Source organism: Lutjanus erythropterus, chromosome 18 (genome assembly GCF_056507025.1).
Source record: "Lutjanus erythropterus isolate fLutEry1 chromosome 18, fLutEry1.hap2, whole genome shotgun sequence".
Lineage (NCBI taxonomy): Eukaryota > Metazoa > Chordata > Actinopteri > Lutjaniformes > Lutjanidae > Lutjanus > Lutjanus erythropterus.
Genome location: NC_139334.1, coordinates 13219061 through 13236269, shown reverse-complemented (window position 1 = coordinate 13236269; position 17209 = coordinate 13219061). Strand labels below are relative to the sequence as shown.

Below are 17209 nucleotides of genomic sequence, written 5' to 3'. Positions count from 1 at the left end.
TTATTTGAACCTTAATTATTGTAAAAAAAAAAATAAAGAAATAAAATAAAATAAAAAAAACCCCATCCATATCCAGTGTTTTCATTGATCTGAAATTTTAAAAAAGCTATCAAAGAAGGCAACAAAAAGATGAGTAGAAAGAAGGGAGGAAGGATCCTTCTACAGGTTTTCCCCACTGTCTGGGATGTCATGACTTGCTGTGTCCTTTCACCCAGATGCCAGCTTGCTGTGACGGTGGGGGGAAGCAACTCACTGACAGTGTTTTCCACAAGTTTCACTGAAACCACAAAGCATTCTGCATGTTTGTATTACTTTAGCATTAGCCTCTGCTATTAAAATATTATCCCCAAACCATGTAGATTTATAAGAAATAAAAACAGGAAAGTCATTCAAAAACACAAGAGTCAAGTGTTACTACATATATCTTGAACAATAATCTGCAAAATCCATTTTGGCTCTGCATTCCATCAGAACAAAAAAAATATAAACTCGTTGAAAAAAGTACAGCAAGGGGATTTCACAACACGAAAGTATTCCTCTTTTTATTTGTTCCAGTTTGCTGTCCTAAGAAATGTATAAAGTGAGAAATATGACGGTAAAAGCTATCGGTAAAAGTGGAAGTGGGAGTGGGAAGTGAATATGTTTAAAGGGACAGTTCCGATTATTTGATGGTAATCATCCAAATGCCCCCCATTTGGAGAAGCAGACAGAAATATCAGCACAGAATCTAAGCAATATACTGCAGTGATCAGGGTCAGCAGCAAAATGTATTTTAGTCAGCTAAAAAAAGCTCACCTAAAGAAATTAATAGCAGTTTAAGGGTATGGTATTTAACCATTTAAACTTATCATCTGGAAGCCTGACGCTGCTATATCAGCCAGAAGTCAATATCTTTCTCTCAACCAGACCCCTTTGGCAAAAACAGTACTTGCAGAATATGGGAGTTACTGGCCTTCCACTACCTTGATTTAGTAGTTAGTCAGTTAGTTTGTTCACAGCTCATTAATTAAATTCAGAATGGAATAGGATGAAAATATAAAACAAAATGAACACATATAAACGTACATGTATACACTCAGGATTTTCTGAATTTGCATCAGGTTGAATGTGAAAAGCAGCAACAGTATGGTGATGATAATATGGTCAACATCTTCACAATAAAAGTCTGACATCTGGGGACATTTCTAAAAAAAAAATGGGTCTGTAATTGTTTATTAAAGATTAATGCATTTTTTAATAACCTAATCATAAAACATTAATAAATCATGTAGTGTAAGATTTTTTTTTTTTTTATATACATTGTCCATGTATATATTTCCTGTGGAAGCAACGTTCTGGTCTGCATGACACTGTCTCTGGCTGCCCGTCAGAGTTCAGGGACTGTTAGTGAAATATCGTCCCTGGGTGGTATATTTAACCCTGCTGGGGCGACGCCCCCCTTTTTGAGTCCTCTCCTAGAGTTCCTGAGCTGGGGGAGTTGGTTGGACAGGGGAGGTGTGCATGTGGAGGCCCAGATAGGGCCAGCGTAACCTTTCCTCCAGATTCCCTAACTAAGTTGAAGCGGCCTGCCCCACTTATATCACAAACAGGCTGCTGTACTTAGGCCCAGGCTGCCTGTCATGCCTGCGTTCAACTCGCTTTTCCTGTAACTCCTCCCTCTTCCCCTCTCTTCTCGCTAACTGCTGGCACTGGAGCTGCACTGCCAGAGCTCCATGCCCTCATTGCTCCCTGAGGTCATGCTTATGTGAGTCACCGTGAGGCACGGCCCTCGATAGCAGCCAGGCGCTGCCAGGGCGGGGCCAACACACCTGCTATACTCCCTCCTGCTGCAGGCAAACTACAAACAAACACCAGTTTACCAATATGAGAAAAGGGAAAGGTGTAAAGTTTGTTAATAAACAGGAAAGACAAACAGAATATGAAATATAATGGGCCTGACACTGGCCCTACTATTTCTTTTTACCACATCATCTAGTTTATACAGAACTGATGATATCTCTGAAATAATTCAACTGGAGCCTTTTTCATTTTACTTCCAGAGGTTCGTTGGCTGATTTCTCTTTGTCCAAATGCAGTTGGTGATGTAACAGCATATGTAGGTCAAGACCAATTTGAATTTTCTGACATGTACTTTCACCTAATAGAAATGTTCAGACAGTAGGCCACAGGAAAAACATGCACCAACTTTTACATAAAGTTTAAAGAATACATTTAGAATAAGGAGAATAAAGCACAATATGTTTTTTTCTGCACTTAGGACAATAGGTTATCAGTGCAGAGCATCTGTAGTCATAAATAATTATAATAACTTTGAACACCTATATGGGTATAAGTGGGACAGTGAATTTGATAATCACTTAAATAGTGGCTACAGCCATAACAACTGTCCCGTTCATGAGGAAGACTGGGTTACACCTGTTACACTGTAGCCGAGTTTATTGAATATTTATAAAGTTTGTTATGTTACCACTCATGGGTGACCTAGTTTAAAAAACAAAAATGATGAGAAAGCTGATTTTGAAGGGATGCTGATAAATTATTGAGGTATACAGTAACACCATGGATAAAACAAAGCATTTTCTTCACTTTGAAACTCAGTGATGTTTTGTTTCTGTTATGAAATGTTAAAGTGATGAGAGTTAAGCACTTGTTTTTCTGCGTTTTCTGTGACAAAGCTGCACAAACAGCTACAAAAAACAAGACAGAAACCCGCGCTTCATCTGGAACTAGTGTTGCATTTAGGGATTGTGGGAAAAGTGGCAGAAATGACATTCCTCCAGGTTCCCTTACTTTTGAGCTGACAATAGAGCTTGAAAAATCAAGGTTTCTTTTGACAGACCGTTTCCATTGACAATAAAGTGGTATATGCAATTGATAATAGACTAAAGCATAATCAAGTATTGATAATGTGTGTGAACCTAGCCTAATCTTTCCTCAAGAGTTTCCCTTGTAAACTTTGAACTTAACTCCCTTCTTAAGAAGCTTGTTGGAATAATTTTGTTGTTTGTCCTTCACATTTTGACTTCAACCAGACCAGGACCAAATAGTTATATTCTTTATTTTATTTTAAAATGAAATAAATGAAAAAGAATACTCTGCAATATCACAGACTGTGCAGCAGGGGAAGAAATTACACAATAATCAATACAGAAGTACACAAATGTATAATTAAGCATTTTTAATGCAATGAGGTTTGAGGTTCGGGAAACATTTTTCAAAAGTATTGAACATTGTTGAACACTTGATAGCATTTTAGCTAAAAATTGCACTATAAATTGTGAACATGAATACAATTTTGAGGTTTTGTCTTTTCAAATCAAATTGAAGACACACTTTTAATATTTTGTAGTCTGCACTTGAGGAGAAACAAAACATCCTAATACAATAAAACAATTATGCATAATCTAGTCCAATATAATAGAGTCACCCCCCCCCCCTTTTTTTTTTTATATGCAGGCTACTTGTCTCCAGCACTCAATATTTATCACATTTGGATGTGAGTGCTTTTGTTAACTTTTTTCATCAATATAATACAGTAATAACATGTTTGATTTTGTTCTTGAATTCAAAATTAATTTGTTTGAGGTGCTCTTTGAATAGGGACACATGTACACAAAAGCCATAAAAACATAAGGCACTCAAATACCTTTACTGTCACATCAACATGACCATGCAATGACAACAAAGACATTTAAACTGTTTTAAAAGAGAGAGCCTTGGCATTTTTTCTGATTTTTATACCCTAACATAGTCTGTTTTGAGATTTCAGAAACTAGCTGAACATCGATAATAAAATGATGATAAAAATTAGCTTTAAAATGTGCAGCAACAATAAAGTAGGGCATATAGACTATTTATTTGAATATTCCTTTTTTATAAAAAAGATTTGGTTTAGATTCCTTGTCAATTAATAGCTATGTAGTCCTTTTTCACTTTGACTATGACTGATTTACAATGCTGCATGGTGGACAGATATGTGTATAAAATATTTTTCTTTTTGGATAATCTATAACATGTTGCATCGAGCCGTCCGGTCATTCCCACAGTCCGTGAATGTCTCATAGACCGGATCGACCTTTCGCCTAGTTTGGCGGATGGCAGTTCATCGGGTTTACCCTGACACTGCTGACTCGCACGGCCACGCCCACCAACGGCCACGCACCCTATTTCCTCCAACCGTCCAGCGAGCACGCACTGTTCACGCGCTCTCTGCTCTCCCATTGGCTGGAGCTCCGCACACACTCATTTGTGATTGGCCAAGTGTTGCCACCCGCCTGTGCGTGTTGTGAGTTTTGTTTTTCTTTTTTTTTTCTCCTCCCCATGTTTTACACACACAGCTGAGAGAAAAGGGAGCCAGTCAGAGAAAAAAACGACCTCAACCCTACCCCAGCACAGGCAGCAGCACTGGCAACCGCCGTCTCTTTGTTCTTTACTGGCTTTGACAACAAAAAAGTGATATTCAGATATTTTATTCCTCAATGCCATCGCGAAAATTCACAGAGATGGAGTCAAATGGGGTAAGACTTTTTTTTTTTTTAAACTGTTACTCAAGCTTTTGTTTTGTTGTCCAGAAACACTGGCTTGTTTACTGAGTGATTTCATTTTATTTTCCTGCACTCATAAGCTATATTAAGCATTCAACAGTTCTGCACAGTTTTATTAGCTAATATTTGTTTTGTCACGTAAGCATCCAAGTGATGTCAAACCAACCATATTATGCTAAATCAAAATGTAGCTAAACAAAATTTTAACACGAATTTATTCAGCGGTTTTGCTTATTAATCTCTATAATGTCATAACATATATATATGATGATATAAAATAAAAATGCAATTTAAACGTATTCAGGAGCTTGTCAGTGTCAACAAATTGATCTGTCTGGTTGAGGGTGTGTAAAGGATAAGTAATATGTTTTGCTTATTTTTAATGTGTGTTATGAAGTTATAACGTAATAAGCCCACTTCCTGATGCAAACCCGCTTTATGGGGATTTCACATGGCTCATCTCGGCTGCACGTCACTGTTTGGTCTATATTTGGCGATGGGAGGTGTCCTGGCTCTGAGCCAGAGGCAGTGCATGCTGGGCCGGGGTGTAGTCACCACCTACACCCCCTCTCGGTCTTATTGGCAGCGTCGAGCGGTTTGGCCGGTAACTTCAGATTGAGGAACAGTGACAGAGCAGATTATAACTGGAAATAGATCCCCCCCCATTCTGATTAATAGAGTAGAAAGCGTCCCTTCGTCTGCGTGATTACATCTGAGTCAAAGCTGAGTCAACTCCGTATATCATGTAGTTGGAAATAACACCGATAACCCAATGATGTGGCAAAACTGAAGTACTTTCATTTTGCTTCTTTTGTCCACTTTTTGTCCTCTTTTTGGCAAAAGTACATGCCATTGACATACATCTTTGTCAGTGTCAGTGGTACGCAGATAGTTCACTGGAGTAGAAGTGCAGTTTTAAACTGATACAGCTTATTTATTCAAGTACAAATGAAAAAATACAGACTCTGGCATGTGTCATAAGTGTAAATATAAAAAGTATTTCTGGCTGCACCAGCTGTTTCTGTGCCGTTGACTGACAGAAAATTAGACACTATTCTGATGATTGATTAATCGTTTCAGTTGTTTTTCAAGCAAAACATTTCAGTTCTAGCTTCTTAAATGTAAGGATTTGCTGCTTTTCGTTGTGATTTATGTTAGTAAATTAGGTGTTTTGGGGTTTTTGACTGTTGGTTGCTTGCAACTGTGTGCTGTGGGAAACTGATGAGCATTTTTCACAATGTTTTGACATTTCATGCACTATTGACAGATTGGTCAACAATGTAAATAATTGTCGTTACAGCCCTGTTATGTTATGTGTGACATGCATTGATGGATAGACAGAGGAATCGTCTTTTTTATGTTATTGTCTTGTCCATTTAGGTTGACATAGGTCATGATGTTAGGAAGGCAGGACAAAACATAATCAATCATTTCCCTTAAATGCATTGGAACTTAAATAGTGATCTTGTTTAGGTAAATTTTAGGTAAAATGCAAGGAGTAGAAAGTACAGATATTTGTGTTAACATATAACATTAAATAAGTATTAAAAATACTCAGAGTACAAATGCCTGACAACTTAAGTACAGTGAGTATAGTATTTGTACCTTTCTGCTTCACATCTCTGTCTCTGTCTGATGTTTGTTTGTGGTTCCTTTCAGACTGAGTATATGGATCACTGTGGGTCCTATGCGAAGAGAAGGAGGCATGATAGCGAGCAGTCTGTTTCGAGCGGAACCACTGGCCTGGAGTACACGGACCTGGAGGCAGCCGAAGCGCTGGTGTGTATGAGTTCTTGGGGCCAGGGGGGCCACTTCCTCAGCAGCAGCAGGCCAAACCCTTGCAAGCCCAGACCCCTGACCCCGGCCTCGGACTCATGCGACTCCATCTCCCCACCTGAACTTCCAGAGCCCCCGAAGGACTTTGTGTCCCTCTCTTCCCTGGTGAGTTACTTTATCATGCTGCACAGGTCGAGCGTTGAATATGTATGTCAATAGTCTGAGCCAGGCGCTGGCACTGAAATCACTGAGCTGTGAAACTACTGAGATAACTGATGTTTCATTAATACACATATTCCTGGGACTCAGGGTTTGTATGAAAGCCCCTCATATTTTGATGTAAATATATAAACATAACTGTTAACAACAGGCCTCTTCAATTACTTTTTTTAAAAAAAGTTCAGATTTGGAAAAATTTAAGTGCGAAGGGGCTGGACGTTTACATGTCTTATGGCTGACCTGCACAGTTGGGAATTTAATTGTGTAAAACAATGCACCTTTTTATTTTTTTCCACTTTATTAATTTCCCCCAGAATTTAACCTAGTGCCATGCAAGTCTGGTGGCCGCCAGGTCTAAAATGATACCACACCAGGCCTCAGCACCTGGGAATTTTATTTTCAGGGGATGTATTGTAAAGAAGTTTTTTAAAATGTTTTTTCCTCAGTTCTGATTATGGATGTGATTGTTATTATCATAAAAACTACAGGGCCCTGAATGCTACTGTCAGTCTGTCACTGGCCTTTTGACAATGTTTATGACATAAGACTGGGGAAAAGCAAGAACAGCCTTGACACAGTCAGGTGGTCTCAGTCTCACAGTGCAGGGCCGTAAAAATCTCAGTTTATAGCTCAGAGTTATCGTTATTCTTGTGTGTACCTGTTCACCACCTGCGATACTTAACTCTGCAAACACTCTCCACTGTTAAAGTACAGAAACACTCCTCTGATGTTCATCTCCTCCTTCTGTTTCCAGTGTATGACCCCCCCTCACAGCCCCAGCTTTGTTGAGACATCAATGCTCCAGTCGAGCTCTGGCATGGCTGTGTCCTCACAACACTGTGGCTCCGGCCTCCATCAACCTGTCCTGGCACCCATTGCTGAAAAGACCCCCGCCCTCCCCCGTCCGCCACAGCCCTGCAGAGCAATGGTGACCAGTGTCATCCGCCACACCGCAGACAGCACCCCCTGCCAACACCACATTCCAGTGGCCCCCAACCCAGAGAAAGCTAGAGACAGAGTTGCTGCCGCAGTGGTCTGCCAACAGCAGCAGCAGAAATGCATTACAAAGACTGATCAGACAAGCTCACCTCCATCTCCTCTTGCTCTGCTCACACCCACATTACCCACCTCAAAAACAGAGCAACAGACCAGTCCCTCAACATCCTGTTTGGACAGTTTCTCCACCCCCACTCAACCACAGCCCATTCCCTCAACACTGTCCCCGCCTCCTGTCACGAGCCCTCAAATCATCTGCCAGATGTTTCCTGTCAGCAACCAATCAGGTATTATCTCAGCCTTCATCCCCGGTGCAGTTCAGACATCCAGTACTGGGATTCAGACCGCTACCACATCCAACACCGCCCCGGTGCAGCAGTCCCTCATTGTGGGCTCAGCGGTGACCCAGGGCACGGTGATGCTGGTCCTCCCTCAGCCCTCTGTCTCTCAGGCCCCTAACTGCCCTCAGACTGTCATGACCCTGGGCAACACCAAGCTGCTCCCTCTGGCCCCAGCCCCTGTGTATGTGCCAGCGGGGCCCAGCGGCACTACAACAGCCACAAAGATGGACTTTTCCCGTCGGAGAAACTACGTCTGCAACTTCCCCGGCTGCAGGAAGACGTATTTTAAGAGCTCACACCTCAAGGCTCACCTGAGGACACACACAGGTGAGGGCTTAGTGCATTTAAAGAGGCAAAGTCCCTCCCCTTCGCTGTAAAAATGAAAACATTGAGAAAACTCAAAATTTCAAGGTGACTTACTTTAATAGATTTTTGAGTTTTAAGCCCAACTCAGGCTCTTACATTTTGAAAAAGTTTTACCAACTATGAATGTTTCATTGAGATAGTTTACATGTAGTGTAGTAAAAGTGAATAATTGAACAATTTTGAAATACAATTTTTTGGGGTTTCTAGAACTCAAAGATTCAAATTTATCTAAAGAAGAAAAGTAAATTGTCTCAACAAAAGATTTTAGGTAGGCAGAACTTAGTTTGGTTTATTTTAAAACTGAGTTTGATGTTTGGTGTTTAGGTGTGACCCATGGCACCTCACCTTGGAAAAAATACGAACGATAGTCAGTGGTAAGAGACAAAAAAATGTTCGTTCCCATCTGAACTGTGCTATGAATTACACATATAAAATTTGTCAGCTCAGAAGGAAGTCACACTGTCATACAGAATAATTTTGTCTCACGCAGTATCCATCATCAACACAAACATGGCTGTCCCTTGCTCTTACCTGATGTGTTTGGTCCAGCAACTTCTGGTCCTTTTATCATTCAGGAAATGAAAGAACGAGCAAAACTTATTGCTTGTATCATGACATGGTACGAGAAAACACATAGACATCATAGTGTCAGCAGTTAACGTTAGCTTTTGGAGGGAGAAAGTCGTGAGAAAGTCACAGTCTTATACTTAAAAACATCAACATCACAACATCTTTAATTTTCTTCTAAAGTGACAATGTTTGTAGTTCATGGCACAATTCAGACTGGATGGAAGAATAATTTGTCTCTTGCCGTTGACTACCATTCATATATTTTCCAAATTAAGGTCCCATTCACTATATTCACACAGCGGCCATTTTATATGATATGATATGAAATGTGTTAATTGATTCTGAAATATAAAGGGAATCATTAATTATACCTTTTATATCACATCGTGAAGTGGCTAATGCTAACGTTAGCTATGGTAGCTAATAGGTTATCAAAAATATTTATTTAGCTTGAAATCAATGCCCAATGTCCCTTAAGATTTTCACTATCAATCGTCTTTTCAGTTGCTGATCACTCAGGAAGCACTTAAATAATTACAGTTTGTCAGGTTTCCTATGTTTAATCAACCTGGGACAGAGCTGGGCAGCATTTGAGGTTCCCAACCTGAGTGTGATGTAAGAGCAAAATGGCTGCTGTGTGGATAAAGTGAATGATCGTCCGTCTCCATAGACATATTTGGTTGCATATTCACGCACATGTGGAACAAAACGTGACCACAGATGAGTGTTGCATCCTGTTTGTAAAACATTTCTCGGCCTTGTTATGCTTTATGGGAAGAGAGTGAACCCCTCGTGACTCACTTGCTGACTCCTTATTTTTCCTGTTTCTCTCTGTTTCCCTGTCTTAGGTGAGAAGCCTTTCAGCTGCAGCTGGGACGGCTGTGACAAGAGGTTTGCCCGCTCTGACGAGCTCTCGCGTCACCGGCGAACACACACCGGTGAGAAGAAATTTGTGTGTCCCGTGTGTGACCGGCGATTCATGCGCAGCGACCACCTCACCAAACACGCACGCCGTCACATGACCACGAAGAAAATTCCCTCCTGGCAGGCCGACGTTCGGAGCCTGAACAAAATGGCCGCCTGCAAAACACCTCCCTCAAAACCTGGCCTCACCACGCTGAGCATGCTGGTGCCTGCCAGCTCCAAGTAGACAATGAACATTGCCATCCTACCCACTCCCAAGATACCACAGGGAGCAGCCAAGCACAGGAGGCTGCTGCTACTTTACTCATGGGAATGAAACAAAAAACATGCACTGGACTCTTGTTTTTCCTCTCTTCTGCTCATTTGTATGTGTATTTTTCTCTTTTGTTTATTTTGATATTATTGATAATGTATATGCACTCTCGCCAAAGCCTTTGTATGAAGTTTGTCTTATACATTTCATCCTCTCCTCCCCACCTACAACACTTTTGATCAACAGTATCAACACACATGTCTATGTGAATGTATTGTTTGTTGTACTATGAAATGCATTTATATGTCATATTTGGGGAAAATGTTAACATGAAAAACAATGTAAATATGAGTATTAATCATCAGTACCATGATTATACCTTGATTATATCTCCCTGTCTAACTTTTCATATTATTTAATACATATTTGTAATAAACAAAAGATTAAACAAGTCATTCCCTGTGCATTTTTATGAGCTCTCTGTTATCTAATCCAGGAAAAATGAGGTGTGGGATTGTAGATATAGTCAGCAATCTTTCCCGGTTGTCTCATGCAGAAATGCAGTGAGTGGTGCCTGCCCACATCCTGTGTGCGTCACACTCTTACTCCCCACTGCTCTATTGGATGACTGGCTGAATGATTTTTTTTTTTTTTCTCCTCATTTTGGTGAGACCATTTGGGGACATTGCGTCCTGTTCATTAGCTCAGAGACGGAACACTTGAAGAGTTTATTAAGTGATCATTTGAGCTCCGTCACATGGGAACGAGGAGGCGGTGGAGGCTGTATGATTCTTGCATAACACACCACCACAGTGTTTTATTCATTCAACGTCTCTTACTGGCCTGGTTGTAATTTAGCACAGTGGTTCTCAAACGGGTTCATGGAACTCTTGTCAGTTTTTTTTTTTTTTAATTTACAAAAGGTTTCATAGTTTAATGAAAATATTAAATGTATAATAGCTCTGATAATAAATGTAGAATTTTAATTTTTGAGCTGAGTTTCAGAGTGGGTGTGCTCTGTTCAGTTTAATTTTTATTAGTTTCTGGATGTAGATAGTTAGACAGACAGACATATGTGTATTGACAGGTCGATTCTGACAGTCTTAAAAATGGACTGAATTATAAAGGTAACATTACTTTTATAAAGTTACATTAATTTCTGCTTTGCTTTTAAATTTGTTATTTTATTTTATTCATTTTTTTTTGCCTGAACTTCTTTTGCCACTATGAAACAGACGATCCTGTTCTGAGAGTGAAGCATACTCTCTTCATGAATGTCATGGATGTTCTTTGATGAGATGGTATGAATAATTTTGATACGTGTCTAATATCTTCATAATACATGTTCTCTTGTGCTGTTCTTTCACATAACTAAGTAGAAGTGTAAAAAAGCAACATATTTCATTCTATATTTATTTGATATTTTATCTTCTAAGAGGGTCCTTGACTGAGAAAAAAATGGCAACCTCTGATTTAGACTATCCTTGGCCACATAAACTAACACGGAGTGTGAGAAATTGGGAGTGTGCATGTTTTATTATTAAGTAAATAATAAAAAGGAGCCGTTAAGATGCTGCTGGACCAGGACTGTTTCTCTGTGCAGCCTCCATCCCCTCTGCCTCTCTCCTCACCCACACATTCATAATCGGTGGTCTCATACCTAGTAACAGCACACTCCTTCCAATCAGACTGTGAGAAATATGAACTGTTGGGGGTGCGACCAATCACCTCTCTCCCCTGCATACCCGCCCCTTTGCCTTACTGACCGACATACTCACTGGCCGTGTGCCACCAGAGGCCTGGTCTACAGCGACATCTGCTGGTCGAATAATGTCATTTCACCATTAGAACCAGAGGTATTATTGAGTTGTAATTTTAATGTAGGTTTTTTTTTATTTTATAATCATAGTTCTTAAAAAAAAAAAAGTTTTCGCTTCAGTATAGTTTCAGGTAGTTTCCAGAGTATAGTTTCAGTATTAGTTTTAGATCTTTATATAAATCAATGTCAGCCTTTAGTTCAATTCAATATTTCTATATTAGTTTTAGTTTATTTTTTGTTTGTTTCAATAATTTATTCAGAAGAGTACTTCCTTATTAAAACAATGATGGTCGTATCTGGAAGGGAACCTGAGATTTGCGAAACTCTCGCGAGATTTGTACTAATGGCTTCATTGTACACATTTAGCAAATTAAATATGTTTTATAATGTGACAACGCGGTAGTTAAGACATTAACCTCGGTTTAGGGACAGGTAACACTTGGATTGGTGTAGGGAAAGATAACTCACTCTCGCAAGATCTTTCGCGGGTCTGGGGTTACCATCATTTAAACGCTACATTGCGTTGCTATGGTTACACTAACACAACTTGGACCATTTGCTGCCAATTGGAGGTCAAACACGAGCTAAAACACATGTTAGTTGCCTTAAAACGACAGAAAAATCTGCATTTTTCTCAGCGAGGACACCTCGAGCACCTTTACAGTTTAGTTAACTTTGCTTCTGACCAGTTGTTTGTTTCTTTGTTGTTTAACTCATCAGAGTTGCGTGGCAGGCTAACTTCACTCGCCTTAATATTTCACCTTGTTACCATCAACATGGAATTCGGAGATAAGTTGAAAGAACTGAACATGACAGTGGAAGAAATCGACAGGTTGACAAAGGCGTTCAAAGACGAACAATTCAAAGAAATGCTGCGCGACTACGCCGAGGAACTGTCCGATCCCGAGAATAAGAAGAGATACGAAGAGGAGATCAAACTTTTGGAGCAGGAACGAGGAAACACGATTGAATTTATCCACCCCCAGCCATTCAGGGCTCTCAGGACGAGTGTGAACGGCAAGCAGAAGTGTTTTATCAATATCTGTGCCAATGAGAAAGTTGGAAAACCTGCCAGTAAGTGGGAGGTATCTAAGAAGGGCCACAGAGGACAGTGCTGGTCCCTGCCTCACAGTCTGCACCCAGGGCGGCAAGACACAGATACAAAAGGGAATAAAATCATGATATATGATGTTATTTTCCACCCAGACACTCTCCACATTGCAAGCAAAAACAAGAGATTCATGGATATGGTGGTCAGCACAACCATGGAGGGCATCCAGAGTGCATTTAAAGTGACCGTGGATAAAAATAATGTGAGAGAGATGAGTGCAAAATACAAAGGCACCCCGCAGCCTTGTGTCATCCGCAAACCCATACCTGGATATAAACCCAAGGATCCCTCAGAGGAGCCTGATGCTCTTGCATTCCCATATCCGGATGAGAAACAGTCTACCACAACCTCAAAAGCCAAGCCTGCAGAAACACCTAAAAGTTTCCAGATCCAGCCTAAGAAACCCAAAGAGCCAACCAAGCCAAACTACACAGTAAAATACCGATCTTTTATTGATCTGCAGGACTTCAGGTATTCTAGAGACTCAGCCCAAAGCCCCAGGCCCAAAGAGATAGTGGTTACCATTGATGTGCCACTTCTGAAGACGGTCGCAGATGCCAGCCTTGAGGTAAAAGAGGGACGGCTGCTGCTACTGGAGTCTACGAAACCAGCCTACAGACTGGAGCTGCCCTTAGCTTACCCTGTGGATGAAGATAAAGGAGAGGCCAAGTTCAACAAACAGAGAGGACAGCTGAATGTCACACTGCCTGTTCTTCCTTCTAATGAAGCTTTTGATTTGGCTGTAGGGCCTGCTAGTGTTAGTGATGGTGTGAGGCAAGAGGAGAAAAGTGGGGTGGAGGAGGAGGTTAACTGGAAGGAGGAGAGGAGAAGTGTGAAGCAAAGAGGTGTTGAGGAGGAAGAGGAGGAAAGAGACATCGAAGAGGAGGATTTGAAGCAGCAGACGAGGGCAGAGGAAGGTGAAGAGGAGAAAGGAGAGATGAGGGAAAGGGAAAATAGTGAAAAAGAGGAAATTGGTGCTGAGGAGAAGATGAAGGAGGACAGAGACACCAAAGAGGAGGATCTGAACCTGCCAACAAGGGTAGAGAAAGGTGAAGAAGAGAAAAAGGAGATGGGAGAAAGAGAAAATGGTGAAAAAGAGGAAATTGGTGCTGAGGAGAAGATGAAGGAGGACAGAGACACCAAAGAGGAGGATCTGAACTGGCCAACAATGGTAGAGATAGCGAAATGTGAAAAACACATTAGAAAAGGCCAAGAAAGTGTGCAGGTGGAGAAGCAGGAAAATAAGGAAGTACAAAAATTGAACCAACAAAAAAGGCAGCAAAATGAAGATAAACTGACAAGTAAACATACCAAACTAAGAGAAAATGGATGTGACAGGGCAGCAGAGACAAATGATTCTGGTGCAACAAGTTTTCAGTGTGACGCCGTTTCTTCCGAAGGTGAAAACTCATGTGTGGCTGCACCTGAACCAGAGAACCAATCTGTTCTAGTCACTGCTGAACATCCAAGTGTCACTGGAGAAGAGGGAGAAGTGAACCAGAACTCTTGTTTGGAGTCAACGCCCAAAATGAAGAAATCAGGCTTGAAAGAGGAGACTGAAAAGACAAGAGAGACTCCAGATGCAAACCTGAAGGTGAGATAAATCCTGTTAGAGAGCAGGTAAAAATTGTGTGAGATCACACCACAACCCCAATTACAAAAAAGTTTGCACATTATGTAAAACAGAAATAAAAACAGAATTCAAAGATTGCAAATCCTTTTTGACTTCAATTCAGTTGAATACAGTACAAATATAAGATATATAATGTTCAAACTGATAAACTGTTAAATATACACTCAAACACGGTCCAAAAACATTGAGACGGGGCAGCAAAAGACTGGGGATGTTGTAGAACGCTCAAAAAACACCTGTTTAGAACATTCAAAAGGTAAACAGGTTAAAAGGTGACAGGACATCCTTGAAAGGCTCAGTCATGCAAAAATAAAGATGGGGTGAGGTTTACCACTTTGTGGAAAATTGTGTGGAAAAACAGACTAACAGTTTGACAAGTGGTTGCAAGGAATTTAGCGAATTCAGTGTCTACAATCCATAATATCATTTAAAAATTCAGAAAATCTGGAGAAATCTCTGCATGTAAGGGGCAAGACTGAACATTAACAGTGAATGTCCATGAGCTTTGATCCTTCAGGCAACACTTAACTAAAAACGGCATCAAAAATCAACATGTCTGTAAGGGATGGGCTCAGGAACACTTTGTAAAACCGCTGTCAGTAAACACCGCTCATTGCTGCATCTGCAAATGCAAATGCAAAGCAAAAGCCATATATAACAACATCCAGCATGCTGTTGTCTGATGACTTGAGATTGTTTTTGGAAGTCATGGATATTGTGACCTCTGGACTGCAGAGGAAAAGGACCATCCAGATTGTTACAGGCACAAATGTAATGGCATTGGGGTGTGTTAGTGCCCGTGGCATCATGGGTAACTGTAACATCTGTGAAAGCCCCATTAATGCTGAAAGGCACATACAGGTTTTGGAGCAACGTATGCTGCCACCCAGACATCTTTTTAAGAATTACAACGCCCCGGCACATTCTGCATGTGGTACAACAAAGTGGCTTCCTAGTATTTGACGTGATGCGTTATAGATCGCAAAACATGACCACATACGGTTGAGCACCTCAAGTTGTATATCAAGGATGGAAAAGAATTTAACTTTCAAAACTTAAAGAATGAGTGTCCTCAGTTTCCAAGCATTTACTGAGTGTTGTAAAAAGATGGAACAATAGTTACAATGCATCTGTCCTTACCTGTTTTGAATGAGTTGCAGCCATCAAATTCAGAATGAGTGTAAATTTTCAAAAAGTGATAGTTAATCAGTGTTACTATTAAATATCATCTTTGTAATTCATTCAATTGAATAAAGGTTGAAAGGGATTTGCAAATCATTACATTCTGTTTTTGTCTACTTATTACAGTGTCCAAACGATTTCGGAATTAGGGTTGTAAATTTCTATTAACTTCTATTTTTTTGTTCTAGTTGGAAACAGATCCTGCATTTCTACATCACAGACCCAGTGAGGCTTTGTCTTCCACACCAGCCGAGAACCTCAAGGACTGCTGCATTTCCCAGCCGACTGAAGAGTGCAGCAAGATGCCTGTGACAGTTAAAATGAACAAGTCAAGCAGAGGAGGTTCAGGCAACAGGGTCAACTTCTGCTCCGAAGAACCTGCCACAGGCAAGCAGGAGGAAAGGGAGAACATAGACGAAGATGACCTGCCGACAGAGCAAATCTTCCAGAACTCAGATCATGACACCAACTCCTCTCCACCTGCGTTATTAAGGGAAATCGATGAAGATGGAAACGAAAAGGTCATCAGTGATCACTCCACATCTGCTGGGTTCGTCTTCCAGAACTCCCTGATGTATGAACTGGACTGAAGATGAAGCATTTAACTGTATAAAGCAGTTCTGAATGCAAGTCATGTCAGTTAAAACAATATTAAATATTCTTATTTTCAAAACGTAACCATTCTTCTTCAGTCACTTTATTCAAAAACTTGATAAAAATGACACATAACTCATTTCAGTGTCCCAGAATAAGCTACTTAGGACAACATAACGGATACTTTTATTTTATTGAATTTTTCACATATATTTATATAAAAGTTGTGGGTCACTAGCACAGTAAAAACCAACTCCCTTTACTCATGGACCCTGAGGCACTGTGTTCAGGAAAAGACTGTGATTCATCTAATTTCTTTATTCCCCTGCCAAGTAGAAGTGGGTCAGTGGGGGAACCTGCAGTTTGTTTTAAGTGGCAGGAAGAACAGAAAAGACATTGAGTGATACTTACACAAAATGGACAGGGAAACTGTCATTTTGTGTCAGTGCTGCTGTGAGTTACATAATGTCAGTGCCACTCTGTTAGAGATGGAGCAGTGACAAATGTATTTATGCTCGTCTCACATTTTTCATGTGTGGGAAGTGCATTATAAGTTGAATGTAAGTGTAAAACAGTCAGTTTGAAGCACTTTTAAAAAAGCTTAACAGAGCCAATAATCTCCTGTCATTTAAAGGCATAGTTTGGATTTGAAGTTGGCTTGTATGAGGTACTTATCAATAGTCAGTAGTCAGTGTACTAGCTACAGTAGATAACAGTTGACAAACCCACAGTTTGGAGAGCAGAGACAAATACTGGAACAGAAGCTAAGCAACATACAGCTGTGGACAGGGTCAGCAGCAAAATGTAATCTATCAGCTTAAGCATACACTATATTTAGAGTATTTTCACCGCTTTATCTTGCAGTCATACAGCCTTTTTTG

The 17209-nt window shown here is 40.4% G+C and overlaps 2 protein-coding genes across 2 annotated transcripts; both read left to right on the top strand.

Moving 5' to 3' along the window:
• The first annotated feature begins 4310 nt into the window (after positions 1 to 4310).
• Positions 4311 to 10127, top strand: LOC146310777 (Krueppel-like factor 11). The gene is made up of 4 exons (XM_084742670.1): positions 4311 to 4517; positions 6204 to 6485; positions 7294 to 8203; positions 9661 to 10127. Exons 1-4 carry the CDS (start codon positions 4479 to 4481, stop codon positions 9960 to 9962), a joined length of 1533 nt encoding a protein of 510 aa, XP_084598796.1. The 5' UTR covers positions 4311 to 4478; the 3' UTR covers positions 9963 to 10127.
• A 2012-nt stretch (positions 10128 to 12139) lies between these two features.
• dnaaf2 (dynein axonemal assembly factor 2) lies at positions 12140 to 16412 on the top strand. The gene is made up of 2 exons (XM_084742668.1): positions 12140 to 14513; positions 15923 to 16412. Exons 1-2 carry the CDS (start codon positions 12402 to 12404, stop codon positions 16322 to 16324), a joined length of 2514 nt encoding a protein of 837 aa, XP_084598794.1. The 5' UTR covers positions 12140 to 12401; the 3' UTR covers positions 16325 to 16412.
• The last annotated feature ends 797 nt before the right edge of the window (positions 16413 to 17209 follow it).